General features: G+C 34.5%; 1 protein-coding gene and 1 pseudogene across 2 annotated transcripts in view; one reads left to right on the forward strand and one right to left on the reverse strand.

Annotated features, from left to right (window-relative positions):
- LOC141652852 (uncharacterized) overlaps nt 1-17,429 on the reverse strand; it is a 30,051-nt gene continuing 12,622 nt past the window's right edge. The window contains exon 7 of one of the 2 annotated variants that reach the window (XM_074460458.1): nt 1-119. In XM_074460458.1, coding sequence (XP_074316559.1) covers nt 103-119 — 17 coding nt within the window. In that variant the 3' untranslated portion in view covers nt 1-102. Of the gene's footprint in view, nt 120-16,250; nt 16,298-17,429 lie in introns of those variants that run through there. The other variant, XM_074460455.1, reaches the window with a different exon arrangement.
- LOC141652853 (phenylacetaldehyde reductase-like) lies at nt 12,755-15,818 on the forward strand (annotated as a pseudogene).

Genomic DNA, 17,429 nt, shown 5'->3' on the forward strand with positions numbered 1-17,429 from the left:
CTTCGTTACTTCATGTTTCTATCCCATAACAAGCTTCAAAAAATTAGGTAATTCTGTCTTGTAAGCCTGCAAGGGCTTTAGTTCACACAATTTATCGTGTGATTAATAACCTACTCCACCTGTTAAGCTCAAGACTTAGCAATTAGCATAGATTTAATGAAACATTTAACTAGTCACTATTTATTTTATTTATTTCTGTTAGTTCGGTCACAAATACCTGTTTAAGACGGGAGTATAACTTGAATGCTCAAATAGCATAAATAAGCAAAAACCAACATGCCTAAATTAATATTAGCAAAATATTTGTCCTATTTAGCATCTATCTATGCAACCATCAAGTGGAATGTTATTTGTCCTATTTTAATGTTAAGACTAGGGGTGTTAACGAGCCGAGCTGAGCCCGAGCTATATATAATTGCTAATTTTTTAAGTTTTTTTTCTTTCGATATTTTCAATGAGAAGGCTCGAAAGTTATATGTAAAAATATTTGGCAAATCACACAAATTCGAGCCGCTCAGGAGCTTTTCAAGTCGAGCCAGCGCTTGCTCGACTTGACTCGTTAAACTCTCGAACCAAGCCCGAGTCGAGCTTGCATCAGCCGAGCTTTGATCGAGCCGATCTCGAGTTGTTCTCCGAGCTGTCTCGTCTCATTAGTCTTCAGAGAAACTAATTGGAGCTAGTTGGTACTAGCTAATAAGTTAACAACCATAGAAACTATTGAAATGACTTGGCATGTTTGAACGATCAAATTAGCACCACTTACTAAAATTAATCGTTGCTTGGTGAAAGGATATTTTAAAACTTAGGATATTTTTAAATATCTAAGTGTTAAAATGAGACTATAAATAACGCTAGTAAGATTATGTTGATCTCAGAATTAAACTAAAATTAACAAACAATGAGCAACTACAACAGTTCTTACAAAACAGTTAGATATTTTCAGGTACAAGAAATGTTGATATTGTTATTACTAGGCACAATGTTAGTTGCAGTTGTGTCTGAAGACGACACGGTGTTTCTTAACTGCCTCGAGAAGCAACCGACCACGTACCCGACATCAGAAACTTCATACACCAAACACAACTCTTCATTCCAATCTATCTTCAACGAGTTGGTTAGGAACCGCAGGTTCCTAAACCCCGTTTACCAAAAACCGTTGGTCATTGTCACGGCTAAGGACGCGTCAGATGTCCAAGCTACGCTGTTCTGCTGCAAAAGGCATAACGTCCAATTAAGGGTCCGAGGTGGTGGCCATGACATGGAGGGCACATCTTACATTGCCAACGGAGGGCCTTTTGTTATCCTTGACATGCTCAATATGCGGTCTATTAAAATTAACATTGAGGAAGAGACCGCGTCTATACAAGCAGGGGCTGTCCTGGGTGAGGTCTACTATGCCCTCGCCCAGAAGAGCCGCGTGCATGCCTTTCCTGGAGGGGTGTGCCCTACGGTAGGGGTCACCGGGCACTTTAGTGGAGGCGGGTATGGTAACTTGATGAGGGCATACGGACTATCCACTGACCATGTTGTGGATGCGCTCTTAGTCGACGTTGATGGAAAGGTTCTTAATAGAACATCTATGGGGGAGGATCGTTTTTGGGCCATTAGAGGAGGTGGGGCAGCCAGTTTCGGGATTGTCCTAGCTTGGAAAGTAATGCTTGTTCGCGTTCCACCTTTAGTGACCGTCTTTCGGGTGACACGTACCCTTGAGCAAGGTGCGCCCGAGACCATGTATAGGTGGCAAGAAATAGCCCCAAATCTACCCAAAAAGATTTTCATAAGAGTTCGAGTTACTGTACTCCCCAAAGCCGAGTTGAAATTTTCCTTCATTGGGCTATTTCTCGGATCGACTCAGGAACTTGTCGAGTTATTAGACGACAAGTTCCCCGAATTGGGATTATCAACCAAGGATTGCAATGAAATGCCGTGGGTGAATTCGACTCTATTTTGGGCGGATGCTCCGGTTGAAACTCCAACCCAGTTTCTGATCAGTAGGCAAGACGAAAAAGTGTCTAGGAAGGTTAAATCAGATTTTGTTGTCGAACCAATTCCAAAACAAGGAATCGAGAAAATATGCAAAGCAATGTTAAACATGCAAGGATTAGTGATGGAATGGAACCCTTATGGAGGGAGGATGAGCGAGATCCCAGGGAACGAGATTGCGTATCCTCACCGTGCAGGTATTTTGTTCAAGATTGAATACGACTTCAAGTGGTACGAAACCGGGATTGATGTGGATAAGTACCATGTAGAACTGTCAAGGAGTTTTTACAAGTTTATGACACCCTATGTTTCTAAATCTCCAAGGATGGCTTATTTCAACTATAGAGATTTTGACATTGGTATCAATCATGGTAATAAACAAGATACAAATCTTACCACTTCTTTTGGGATGAATTACTATGGTAACAATTTCATCAGGCTGATGAAGGTGAAAACGGAAACAGATCCTGCTAATTTTTTTAGATATGAGCAGAGTATTCCTCCTAGTACTCCTACAACTCTCTCATAATAACAATGAATGTACGGTGACTATCAGGGCCCGCCAATTTATTCAGCAGACCCTGTTTCAAATGTAAAGTTGAGCCTCGATATATGAATAAGAAACAAAATAATTTAATTAAAAGTTTTATTTAATATGGAGACATTTGCGTTTTTATGCGTGAACATTTCATCTGCTTAGTTCATGGAATTAATCTCAACTGATGTTGACATATACAAATATTTAAACAGGCGGATTTGATTGATCCAGCTTTTAAGGGAACTCTGAATGTTCTTTCCTCGTGCGCCATCGAGGACTAATAAGGTAAGACGATGTATGCACCATTACCTATCGCTGATGGCCATTGGATCCTCTCCGTAACCTATACATCTCCCTTACTTATCGTTGGATAAGATTTAATTTCGAGAAAAAAATGACGATATAGACTTGACTGGGATATAAAAAAATTTAGGTGGAGATTGAAGTGTACTGATCCCTCTCTTTTGTGAATATATTCAAGCACTTCGTACAGCAAACAATTCGAACCTAGCTCAACGATGAACCGTGGCAGACTTATTGAGTTGAAAGTTATTGAGATCGCATTTCGAGATGGACAAGAGGTCTATGTCACGGTGTGAGAGTGACCGTAATCGGTAGCGAGATTAATAAGAAATAATCAAAGGTAAACGAACGTAAAAGTAAATGAACAAACAAGACGATGTTTAAAAAATTGGTTCAGCATCTACTCCGAGGCCTACGTCCAACCGTTATTTTATTGCTTGTTAGACATTTACTCAAACAACTAAACTCCTTACAATGAAAATAACTCGCCAACCAACCCCGATTGCAACTCAAACTTAAAGCTACTTCGCTTCAAGAGTTTATAAGTTTTATCTCATAGGTTTACAGAGTCAGAATCTTTAGGCAAAGACTATCAGATTTCTTCCACCAGTTATATTCTTCAAGTACTTCTTTACTCGCATCAGAAGCTGGTTCAGCTGGAGCTGTCCCAGTAAGCACTTGATCAAGTTCAAGGATCCCTAAATAGAACTCGAGATGCTCTTTCCATTCCGAGTAATTAGTACCATCAAGTTGTGGAACCGCTTGGACACATTATTATTGAGAGAGCTTTGCAACCATGATCGCATTATGAACAATGCTCAAAACATTAGGCTTTGAGTTTAACACACAATATCAATTATGACTAAGACTTGAAACTTAAATGAGTAATTCACAAACATTCATTAGGCAAGTATCACTACTACAGATACAGGCTATAACAACGGTAAAAAACCGTTGTTATATAAAAAAGCGGACGTTGTTAAAGCGTCCGTTGTAGAAGGTTTTAACAACGGTTGGTTTACTTAAGGAAACCGTTGTTAAAACTATTAACCACGGTTTTATGTATAAAAACCCGTTGTGGAAAGTGTGACTCAATTTTGGGGGGAAAGTTATAACAACGGGTTGTAATATACAAAACCGTTGTTATAACTAAAGACAACGGGTTGTTTTAAAATAACCGTTGTTGTTTGTTCTTAAAAAAAAAAAAAAAAAAATTAAATATTACTAGATGCATGCATAATTACGGCTGTTAGAATTCCAATGCATGCATTATTACCGACATTCTTTGTACATATGAACGGATAATATGGAATGAGAAGGGTTAGTAATAGGATTTGAAGCAACATTATTGAGAGAGATGATGATGATTATGGCACAACTTCCTAACATATATATTAATTAAAAAGCAATTAACTCAACCCACACATTGTTTAGTATAAATACATTGCATATCTCAACTAACATTTCCATTATCTCATATATTCATCTCCAAACTCTAACTGTTAAAACAAACTCTACTTAATCTTTCAAATCAAACTCAAAAAACTCTAAGAAAATGAATGATTTCATCCTAAAGACTCTTACCATGATCGAGAACAACAACAACTTCATCCGCCGGTTCCTCCATATTGAGGAAAGTTTCAGGAGCTACCTTGCGGAAGCTCGATCCGCATTGAAGCACGCCAAAGAAGATGGCTTGACGGGCAGAAGCGACGATTGCGGCTATATGACGATATAGCAACTGCTGAACGGAACCTCCAAATAGCCAAGGAGGAGAGGATGGATACGATAGAGCACAATAAGATCCTCCATGAAAATATAAGAATAATATTGCATTTTTACATATGTAATTTTTTTTTTTTAATTTATGTATTTATAAATATATATATATATATATATTAATTATGTTTATCTTACTTCTTCATCTTGCTTCTTCATTGTTTTAGTAACTAATTATGCGAACAATACTTAAACAAATAACATAATGGTCGATAAAAACACATATATGCAAAAGAAATAAATAGAAAAAGAAAATAATGACGATGATGTGACGGAGATTTTTGATAAATACGAACGTAATAGACGATGAAATCACAATGACGGCGAGAAGATAAAGCGACGATGAGAAAGAGAGAAATAGAGAAAGAGAGAAAGAGAGTGTGTATGTGTTTTGTGTTTGTTTGTCTGCTGTGTTTGTGTTTGTGTATTAAGGGTTGTGTTTTGTGGCTGCAGCAGACTTCTGTTTGTGTGGTTTATAGTATGGAAGGTATTGACAACGGTTATTAAACAACAACCATTGTGAAATATGTTTTAACAACGGTTGTAAAAAACACCCGTTGTCAAATATGTTTTAACAACGGGTTTCAAAAGTAACCGTTGTGATTACTTTTCACTAACTTTGCGCCAATTTTGCGCCAAATTATTAACAACGGTTCCGCATGTGTGACCCGTTGTTAAAAATAATAACAACGGTTTTTATAACTATACCCGTTGTAATTGATTTTAGTAAAATTCGCGCCATACATTCTACAACGTCTATTGTGATTTTCGTGAATAATCGTTGTTAAAGGGGCGTTGTAGTTGCCTAAATTTGTAGTAGTGTATAGTATCTGTGGACAACCTACACATGCTTAATTGCATAATCGAATATACTCTTCTTAATGAGTGTTTCACTTTAATGTCAGATTACCTGTGGGTAAAACCTTAATACAAGTTAATTTACCCTTTTAGATGCTTAGTCGGATATTCACTACATAATTTGAGTCCACTGTGGTGAACCTCAACCTAATGTGAATGTCCAATATGATTCCTTTATGAGACTTGATCGCGTACGAGATGAAATCACTGTGGTGAATTTCAACTCGTCATAAGGCGAATGTCTCTTTCATTCGATATCAAAACTATATATATACATAATTAGTATGTATGCTTACAACAATAATGTGATAATTTATATAAACTTAACTGACATAATAATATTAATATCATACGAGCATACATAAACAATCATGAGGTATCGTAAACTATAAAACGAGAAGGAAACTATTCATGCGGAAGATCTTCGATCGAGTGAAACATTAGCTCGATCGAGAACTATTATCAATAAAACACCTCGATCGAGTGACCTTAATACTCGATCGTGATGTGCAGTCTTGATGTCTCTCGATCGAGTGACACACTAATTCGATCGAGTGACGCACTAATTCGATCGATAAAAAAAAATCCCTCGATCGAGTACTCCTCAAAACCAGTGACGATTTAAACGCAATCAACAATCAAAAAACATCATACGAATCGAAATAATTCGATTAGGGCAGCGGAAACAATCATAATCAAAGGATATATAATCAACCATGAATGAAAATAATATCATAATTAAAACATTAATTTCATTCAAATTAAAAGACATAATTAAAACATTAATCAGAACTATAACTGCAATCATAATCCTGCTCTGATACCACATGTAAACAATAATTATAGGATCTTGATTGCGATAATTATTCTTGATAGATACATACATGGAGTAGTCATTAGATCTGATGAGGAGGTTTCTTAAGAACAATAAGAAGATGAATCTTAATGTTTTGCCTTCTCCTGCCTTCCTTAGTCTCTAATTCTCTTTCTGTGTGTTTTCACTCAATTAATATGAATTAGGTTAAAAACCACAAACAGGTGTGATCTATTTATACAGGTGGCAGGAGGGGCTTAAATAGATAAGTGGGCCTAATATGTTAATGACCTGTAAACATTAACCGTAATCCACTTATTCTATTACTCCCAATAAAAACCCGAAATATTATTTCTAACCGTTTCTAATTAAAGTGACATCAGTAATTAGGTCCACATAATAGAGAATTAATAATTCTTATAATTGTTTCACACTATCGAGTAATTTCAGACTCAAGGCGTAAAATCATAGTTTGAAGAGGTGTGCGAGAAGCTAAAAGGTGAAACAATAAGGTGTAAGACGCATACGACTTTTGGACGCTAGGGGCACTATTTTTGGTAATAATTGTATTTTCCAAACAAAATTTTGAAAAACTATAATTCTTCTAAAATATTTTAAGGCTGGCTAGCAATAGCATTTTTTTTCACAAAAGTAATAGTTAATCGTTGAGTCTAATAAGTTAAAATTAATAAATATAAATAATTTAATTTAATTTAACCTAAGTTCATTTATGAACCGCTAAAGGATTTATTTTTCGAAACCCTATCGCTAAACTAAGGTCCGTGGACGACTGACGAGAAATCAAAAAATACAAAAAAAGAAATAAAAAATTCTCGAACTCAGAAAATGCTAATGCTATAAGGTGCTCGGAAATGGTTGAAGTAGTTGAATAAGAGGATCACTATGACTATAGCCGTTGGTAAATTTACCAAAGATGAAAAAGATTTGTTTGATACGAAGTTTATCTAAAACTAATCAACACAAAGTTTATATTATTTACATTCATTTGTCATTATATAAAAGTATATTAATCAAAATTTAAATAAAATATTCACAAATTATTGATAAGTACAAAGTTTGATATCTATTTTTGAAGGAGTATTAAAAGATAAAGAAAGTTAGTTGCTGCTAATTTGCAAATCGAAATATAATATTATGACAAATGAGTAAATGTTTTGAAAAACTTTATTGTGCGATTGTTTTACAATTTAAAGTAAAATGGTACCACGAGTAATAAAATAAATTTGAATGAGGCTTGAAGGTAAATTAGATACACTTATTATAGAAATATGTATAAGGTTAAGATTCAATTCAAGCAACGATTAACATTAAAAAAAAGTCATAAAAAACACATAAAAGGATAAGAGTAGTTTTCCCCTAACATATTGAAGACCGTCTCTCTCAAGCTTTTGTTCTGACAAATTTACATGCATAAAAAATGGTACTATTCAATTATATAGAGCAAACTAATTATTGTTGATGTTATATTTTTTTTTTTGTGTGTAAATTGAGCACATCATTACTATAATTTAGGGAGAGATAAGAATTGGGGAAGGGTAAGACATATTCATCATGCATAATACGATGCTTTAACCACCTTTGGGCAAAAATATAAAAATAAATGAAAAAAAATTTAAACCTAAAAGGGGGTCAAGTACTTCCTAAATCTTCTATAGTTCTCTACCGCATTAATATTCTCATGAAGTTTATGACATTTATTTCATATTAATAAAAAAATGATTATACTGCTTCGTACAATTTGTGATTTATAACTTTTAGCTAACTTATTTGAACTTGCTTAAATTTATATATTTTAAGTGAAGAATATTAATTATAAATATGATAAAGATAAAGTTTGATCTTTAATTTTCTTAGAGATAAAAAAAACTCTATTTTTATTTTCTTATAATATACTAATTAAATGTCATAATGTAAAACAGGAAATTACACCACAATCTACTATTTCAATATGTCGATGATCAACACTCAAAATAGCACATTTGTTATTTAATAGTGTAAAAACTCTCAAAATGCTAAAAAAAATGTTCAATCTGTCGTTATCAAACAAAACCTAAGTTTCTGCATTTTTTTTTTGTCATGTTCAACTTAATCTTTACAGGATGTAAAAATCATGAAGTCAGAAAGTAGCGGTTAGTTTTATTCTATTAGTTAGATGGACTTTTCAAGAGAGAGATAAAAGCTTTGCATTTTAGACCGTTTTATGTGTGAACCGAAGGGATTAAGTAGTGAGCTAAAGGTTGTTTCGAGTGGGAATGAGGTTGATTGCGACGAGTTGGTTGACTAAAGTTTTTCCTTACTAGATCTAGAAAAGGGATAATAATTATGAGATAATAAAATTTGAAGAAAAAAGGACAATAAAAATGAGATGGAGGTAGTAAGATTTATATATGCAAAATGAAATAAATAGCAAAGTTCGTGTATATATATAATATTCAAACTTATTCAGTTTACAAACATAGTACCCAAACACTTTGTTTGATTATTTGGAATGGAGGTAGGGGAGGGGATGAGAAAAAGACTAGGAAAGGAAAGGAAAGGAGAGAGATAAGAGGGAAAATTGTTTCTTAAACTTTTCTTTGTTGAAGGATAAATAAATTGTATTCGATAAGGGAGACGAGGATTCATATATATCATCTAGAGTAAAGATTGGTGTTTTATGGAGGTAAATGTGATTTATGACTTCTTAGATGTAAAACGTAGCAGAAAGGTAGTGATAGTGGTAGTGGATTGTAGGTTGTTTCAAGTAGTAAGAACTAATCACAATGGCTGATGTTTTATTTTGCGGGTAAATTAGTGGGGTGGAGGGAGTGTGCATTTGTGCAAGGGTGATGAGTTTAACGAGAATAATGATAATAAATAAGGTTATTTATCAGCAAAATATCACTTGCATTAAACCATATAGGTAACATGAATAATAACAAGAAACCTCAAAAGATCATATTGATAAACTTAATCTTGACCCCATTAATCCAAATTAAATTAAAATATTAATTCTAACAACATTGTCGAGAGCAAGGGTTAGTTTTCATTGGATTGTGGATTTTTCTAGAAGTTGGGGTTTTGTTTTTCACTTGGTTGGATAAATTTGAGAGAAGTTTCGAAGACAAGGATCGATCTTTAAACGGATGAGATTGTTTTAGATCATGTATGTGAATAGGGAAGAAAAATAGGGGTATGCGTGAAGGATTTTGTCTCAAATGAGAAGATGGGAGCAAGACTATTGTTATAGGGGGGTGTCATAAGTAGCCCCAGCCATGTAGTATTGCGTTGGAATTTGGTTCACAGTCAAAGGTACGTCTATAGTTTGACCGGGAGATATAACATTTAACTACCTGTAAATGTTTTTACGTAACTACCATTTGACCCAACAATGATTATTGTTTTCCTTGACCAATTGAAAAAAAACAGGTATTAATGAACAAAATTTAAAAACTCTCAGTCCCAAGTATCATATATATAAACTTCATATTGGTTTTATTTTCTTAAAAAAACAATATTGTCGAGAGTAAGGGTTAGTTTACATTGGATGGTGGATTTTTCTAAAAGTAGGCCGGGGTTTAGTTTTTCACTTGGTTGGATAAATTTGAGATACGTTTCAGAGACAAGGATCGATCTTTAAGGGATGAGATTGTTTTAGATCATGTGTGTGAATAGGGAGGAAAATAAAATAGGGGTTTGCGTGAAAGATTTTGTTTCAAATGAGAAGATGTGGGCCAAGACTATTGCTATAGGGGGGCATAAGCAGCCCTAGCCATGTAGTATTGCGTCTGAATTTGGTTCACATTCAAACGTACTTCTAGAGATATAACATTTTAACTACCTCTAAATGTTTTTACATAATTACAATTTGATTCAGCAATGATTAAATTATGGTTGTTATTCGAAAGAATGAGATTTGTTGCATCATTTGAGTTGATTATGCAGAGTAGATATTATTGTTTTTCTTGACCAATTGAAAAACAAATAGGTATTAATGAACAAATTCTAAAAACTATCAGTCCAAGTATCATATATAAACTTCATATTGGTTTTATTTTCCTAAAAAAAAGTATTTTATTAATCAAACACTCTTTTATTCTTATATCAATATTATGTTAACGAGAATTATTTGTTGGTCATGCGGCATACATAAAATCTTAGACATGAACGATGTACTATATGTTTATATTCCATTTTATTGTGAAATTTATCACACATTATTTTAATATCCGTGCAACGCACGGGCAAGAAAACTAGTAGCATGTAAAGGAGTAAAAGTTGGGAATAATGGGGCAAAAAAATGACATGATAACTAAAGATCTAGAAACAGAGGGTGTAGAAAGTGCGTAGAAGCGAGCCTCGTTAGCTGAGTTTTATATAAGTATATAACAAAAAAACATTTAAAATCGTAACATTATTGATTTTATTTTTTACTTATTACACGTATTATTTTTTAGTATATTATTTACACATATTATAAGATGTGTATTTATGTGCTTAAATCTTTTAAGAAGATAATGCTGCTAATTTTGATTCTTACGAACTCTTGAGTTCTAATTTTTTATACTACACCCTATCGATGACAATCGAATTTGGTCCATTTTGTTCCATTTGGTCCGATCTGGTCTGGTCCATGCGTTTTTATGGTCCGACCCAATATTAATATGATCCCGTCCCCGACTCCCCGGTCCACCTTTTAACCCTCATTTGATATTCAGTTTGGAGAATTTGGTCCGGTCCGATTCTATTCTGGACCGATGAACACCCCTAGGCCAGAAGTCGTGTGGTGGCCGATTAGAAACATTATGATAAGGAGTAAACAATACAAGAAGGACCTCAATTGTGGAAAATAATACGGACCTCACTTATATTTGTGAGGCTTTAAGGACCTGGGTGTACTTTTTCCATCATCATGGTTAACGGCCGTTAACTTACAATTCCACAACCCGCCTATTAAGAAGTTTGGTGCATTCATCATTTCATCTTCATTCAAATATTTAGCACACTGAATTTATTAACTTTGTTGGGAGGTTCTCTTTTTAATATATTTGGCTTTGTTTGACGACTTTTATAATTAATACTCCTTTGTCTTGATCATTTCTTTACGGCAGTGGCGGAGCTAGGATTTAAACCCAACGCGGGTGAAAAAATTCTACAGGGACGAACGGGTTATGGTATAAGGGAAACTCGGATTTTTTTTCGAAAATTTCAATTAACGCTTAATGATTTCCATTGACCAGCAGGGGCGAGCGCCCTGCTAGCCCCCCTAGCTCCACCACTGTCTTTACCTATTTCATTTTAGGGTGTGTCAGACAATCGTTTACCTATCCATTATTTTTGAGAATGCTTTTGATGGATAATTTGATCTTACACTCAATTTGATTCACTTGTCATCCAATAATTAACCCTCTCATTTTTCTTTGGTCTTTGTCCCTAAACTGAGACATAATTTATAAAATAACTTTTTTTAAATAATACATAATTTTAGGGAGTACTATTTTTCAAATCTCATAAATATTTGTTAAGATTATTGAGGGGGTGATGAGTTCATAAGAGAGAATTGTATTATTGATGTTGTTGATTTCAGTATAATGATCAGTATTTATAATACCTTACAAGAAACCCTAAGCCTTACTTAAACCTAGAGATAGCCATCGTGACGTAGCCGTCACTACTAAGCCCTAATGGGCCTAATATCCTAATAATATTTACAGTGAACCTAATTTTATATATATACATTATACCATGTGAAGAGGGGAGGGATATATAAATTGAGAAAAATAGGGTCAATGTGGATTAGTTGAGATCATACAAGGTAAAATGGGAAAATTATCTTCAGGGCAAATTAATGTTTTAGACGACCTTTTTCGTCTGAAATAAGATAAATAAATATGTGACCATTTTACGATAAAATATAAATATTTTATGAATAAATGCCATCATTAATTCTTTTTTGTTAAAAACGACAACTTTAATTATAATATTTTATCATTAAATAATTATTTTTATTATAAGATGTTGGACTTTTGTCGTCTTATCACTTGCGGATCAGGTCAAACTTGGCCACATCCAACATTATCATCTTGTCCGCTTGGCTAAATATTGTTTGATACGGTCAAAAGGTTGATATTTATCGGTATATCACCGCAAAAATCGGACCAAGTTGAATAATACTCAAATCATCCATTGTAGATGTACTTGTCATTCCTTCAATACTGTTGGAAATTTTATGCTCAGCGCGGAAAAGGACAAGGAGCAGTTTTTTTCAACTAGGGAATAATACACTCAGGTCCTTAAAGCTCCACAATTATAATAGAGGTCCTTAAAGCTATTATTCCCCATAACTTAGGTCCTTGTTGTATTGTTTACTCTTATGATAAGGTGTCAGACAGTCAGTGGCCCCATTTCCCCATCAATATAATATTTTATTACATGCAAAATCCCAAAGTGTGCTACGTAGTACGTATAATTCAACTTTCTTTTTAATGTAACAATACTATATAGTCTATATTATATTTATTAGTGCTTCAAAAAGATAGAACATTGTGGTCTAAATTTAATAGGTACGATTTAAAACTGAAGAAGAGGATATTGATTGATTAATGGCGCGAGTTATAGACGGAGACGAAGAGAAAAGAGTTTGTGTGACCGGTGCTTCGGGTTATATCGCATCTTGGATCGTCAAGCTTTTGCTTTATCGCGGCTATGTTGTGCATGCCACTGTTCGATCACTCAGTATGGTTTTTCTCTCCTCTCTTTTTCGCAAAATTTTGTTGGTATTTCGACTTGTATATGTTCTTGTTTAAGATAAACGGATCTGTCATATTAGTGGAAGACCGTCTCTTTAAGAATTTGTGCATAACCTAATATGGGTAGATAATCTATTTAAGTGGGGATTGTGAGACTTGTGATGGGATGGGATAATTGTTAGTTTGTTACTAGTGTAATTAATATACCAAAAGGGGTTTAATTACTACTTTCCGCCAGTTTCCGTGCATTTATGCACGGTTTTGTTAGATAACTATATTAAAGATAAGAACAATTAATTTACTAACTTTATTTGTAATTTAATAATAAAGTCTATTAAAAAATAGAACTTTAAATTGCCCCTTATCTCCTTATTCTTAAATTTGGAATTTAATATTTATGATCATTTATTAGTAAAAATAGAACATTAAGGAAATGAATTTTTTTATTTATGGTATGTTAATAAAATGAGGATGAGAGTGAAATCAATTATTGAGAAATGGGCCACTTATTAGAAGGTGAATACATAGGAGGGAAATTTGAGCGAGAAAATTTAGAGTTGTGTTATTCTTTAAGTATATAGAGGATTAGCCACTAATCCGACTATAGCTTAAATGAAACTAAAAATAGAAGAAAGTCATGGTTGTTGGAGATAGAAAAACCTTAAGTTATATAATTTTTTGGCTAAATGAGGTTATTTGGCAAATTAATTAGTGTTTTGAGCTGATTTCAAACTATTTACGACCAATGGGTCTACGTGAGCGTTTTTATTTTATTTTTTCCTGATTTTAGATAAAACCGCTAGTTAGATTAGCGGTTTTACTCTGTTTAGACAAGTTTGTAAACTCTTTTTCATTCGAACAAGCCGCTATGAAGATAAGCGGCTTCACTTTTTCCTTTTTTTGTAATTATCATTTGGACAAAAAGCCGCAAGCCTGCAAGTTTGTGGACAACATTTCATTTGCCAAGCCGCTAAGTTCACGAACGGCTTCACCATTTTTTTCCCTTTTTCTAATTATAGAAACTATAGATGTGTAAATATAGTGCATATAAAGTTATTTCATACGTTTGAGAGTTGAGACGATGTTGCTCAGTCTTTATGATTTGGTTCATATCTTCCAAACCTAGGTAAACTATATGGTGGGAATTGCGATTGGAATTAATATAACTTTTGTAATTGGGAGACTATATTAGACAAGTTCAAAAAGAGAAAAAGAAAGCTAATGCTAAAATCAGGACTTCAAGTTAACTTAATGTTATGTTATGCATGGATATAAATATGTAATGTGGGTTATGCAAATTGGGCATCGGGTATACAGATGATCCGGAAAAAACGGAGCACTTGCGTGGATTGGACGGAGCAGAAGAAAGGCTTCACTTGTTTGAAGCCGACCTTTTGGAAGAAGGCTCCTTTGATTCAAATTTGTTGATGGATCTTTGTGGTGTATTCCATCTTTCGCTTCTCTGTTCTCTTGAAACTTCAAACCCGCAGGTTAATTTTCCTTACACCCCTTCTTTTCTAATGAACTACGGAATATGTCACTCTAATTTCAAAACGGTCTTGTAAGCATTTTGGTTGTTGCTTTGAAATATACGAATATTTAAACAGGCGGATTTGATTGATCCAGCTGTGAATGGAACTCTGAATGTTCTTTCCTCGTGCGCAAAAGCTCCATCTCATCCAAACTGTGTGATTTTCACTTCTTCGCCGCTCTGAGTTTTCCATACTTGGTAGACTGTAACCTCTCGAAACACTAGTTGACGAAACATGGTTTTCGACTCCAGAAGCCTGCAAAGGATTTATAGGGGTATGTATGTTTCCTGTTTATTTTGAGCGAGCCTTTTCTCTGCGTGAACTTAGAACCTAAACTTTACCTCATTCGCAGGACACGTATACTCTCTCAAAGACCTTGGCTGAAATTGCTGCTTGGAAATTCTGCAAAGAGAATGGCATTGACATGATCACCATCAACCCCGTAGCTGTCATAGGACCAATGTTGCAGCCAGTGATCAATTGGTCAAGCGACGTTTTGTTTAACTTAGTTAACGGTAAGAGTTATATTATAAAAGGTGCGAGTTTTGAGAGTGACTGCATTACATTAATTCATGTTGTTAAATTATTTACAGGACAATCAGACACTTATTTAAATGCAACATTTGGATGGGTTCATGTCAAAGATGTTGCAGAAGCACACATTAAAGCCTTTGAGATCCCATCAGCTAACGGAAGGTACATCATGTGCGAAACAGTGGCGCATTTTTCAGAAATTGTCGATATCTTGCAAGAACTCTACCCAAATCTCAAACTTCCCCACAAGTAAGCTTGTGTTCTTGCAGTTGGATGATGACCTCATTAGCATCCCATTAATTTTGTTGTTAATTAATGTAATAAATGTTGCGATTTCTCATTCGCAGATGTGCAGAGGATCAGTCTTTTCCGCCAACCTACCAGATTTCTAAGGACAAAGTTAGAAGCCTAGGCATTGAGTACATTCCTCTAAGAGAGACTCTCAAAGAAGCAGTCGACTTCTTGATTGAGAAGAAGCTTATTACTCCGTAGTATATAATAAGCTTTGGCCTTGAAACAAAAGGACATGGAATACTTGAGTGAACTGTTATATAATAAGCTTTGGCCTTCGTATAGCTATTGCATGGACATGTAAGCACGAGGACACGACTTTTATATTTTGACATAATAGGTGCCCGATCTCTAAAATTATTCATAAAGCCTGAGGGCATGAGTTTACGGTGTACCCCATCACCTGTCAGTCCGTCACCACCTCCTTGTCGTCTCAATTTCATTTTATTTCATTTTTTCTTTAAATTTTTAATTTCTCACAGTTTGTTTATCTATGAATAACTAAACTAAAAGTCAATTGGCCAAACTTAGCTCGTTGTACTCGTAATCAAGAATAGACAAAGGAGTGACTATGAATTACTCCATCCGTTTCAATTATTGGTTTATCTTCGATTAATTTATCCCTTAGCTTGCAAAGAGCAAATAAAAAAGGCAAACAAATGATTCGGACGTAGAAAGTACGTAACAACGTACCATCAATCCTGCTGTGGTGTTCAAGTAACTGTATCCCGCACACCATTTTACTAAATCCCGCACATTTTTCCCTTATTCCGAGTGTATCCCTCTCATTTTTCACACCCACCAAGATAAAAAAAAATGAAAAACCCAAAAAATAAACGCATCTCATTCTCCCCTTCGTCCCATACCAATTGCTCCATCATCAATTAAATCAAAAGAGTTTGATATTTGCAGAAACCTGCAACGCATCAAGATTTCATTTGTGAATTAAGGTTTTGTCATTTCAATTAATACACCTAATAACAATCCATCTAGCTGACATACTATTTACTCAAATTTGCCAAGTCAGAAGTGAATTTAGGTCAGCAACTTGTGATTCATCACGGCTCACGGCTGCCACGAATTTGATGACCGATCATACTCTCCGATCAATCTACTCCGGCTTGTTCAATGACCCCAGCCACAACCACCCCTTCAAGAACACTACGTTAATATTAATCCAACATCAATCCAAACCCTAATTGTAAAAAGACCTTTTTTGAAAAAACATTATTTAAAAGATTGTACTAATAAAATTGTTGATAAAACGGAGAAATACGTGTGGTATTTGCGGATTACGATCTATATAATTGTCGAGTTGTTAATGAATTGGTTAGGCTTGTGAGAAAGAAGGGGGATAATTTTTTTAGGTCTTTTTTTATGATAAAGGGTAGTTATGGAAAATTAGGGACAAATGTGTGAGATTAAGTAAAAGGATGTGCGAAATTTAGCAATTGCGATTATGATATGAGTTTTTCAAACCTCAAACATAATAACCCATATATGGTAAGATTAACAAAATATTATTCGTAGAATAATTGCTTCCGTCAATAGCGTTAGACGTGTCATATAAATCACAAATATCCGCACATATTAATGCAAAAGAAAGACAAACAATGTTTCCCAAAAATTCTTCTTCGTTACTTCATGTTTCTATCCCATAACAAGCTTCAAAAAATCACAAATTCTCATTGAAGACATGACATATCCGTCACAAGCTGAAGACGGATACCATTTTACCTCACAATGTACCCACTTTTTCTCTCTCTGCAACACTATTCATGTGGTCCCCTTTCTCCACTAACCCATTTTGTTACCATTTTATCTCACAAAATATCCGTCACAAATGGTAACCCGTCACAAGGGAGACCAATTGTCAAAAAATTAGGTAATTCTGTCTTGTAAGCCTCTGAGCAATGTTGTCAGGGATTCTACTTTGGATCGTTGGGGAGGGTGGGATCGAATCGATAGAATCGGATCGTAGAATCGTAAGATTCTACAAACTCACTAAATATAATTTTTTATTTAGTAAAAACATATAATTGAAAATC

Source organism: Silene latifolia, chromosome 4 (genome assembly GCF_048544455.1).
Source record: "Silene latifolia isolate original U9 population chromosome 4, ASM4854445v1, whole genome shotgun sequence".
Taxonomy (NCBI): Eukaryota; Viridiplantae; Streptophyta; class Magnoliopsida; order Caryophyllales; family Caryophyllaceae; genus Silene; species Silene latifolia.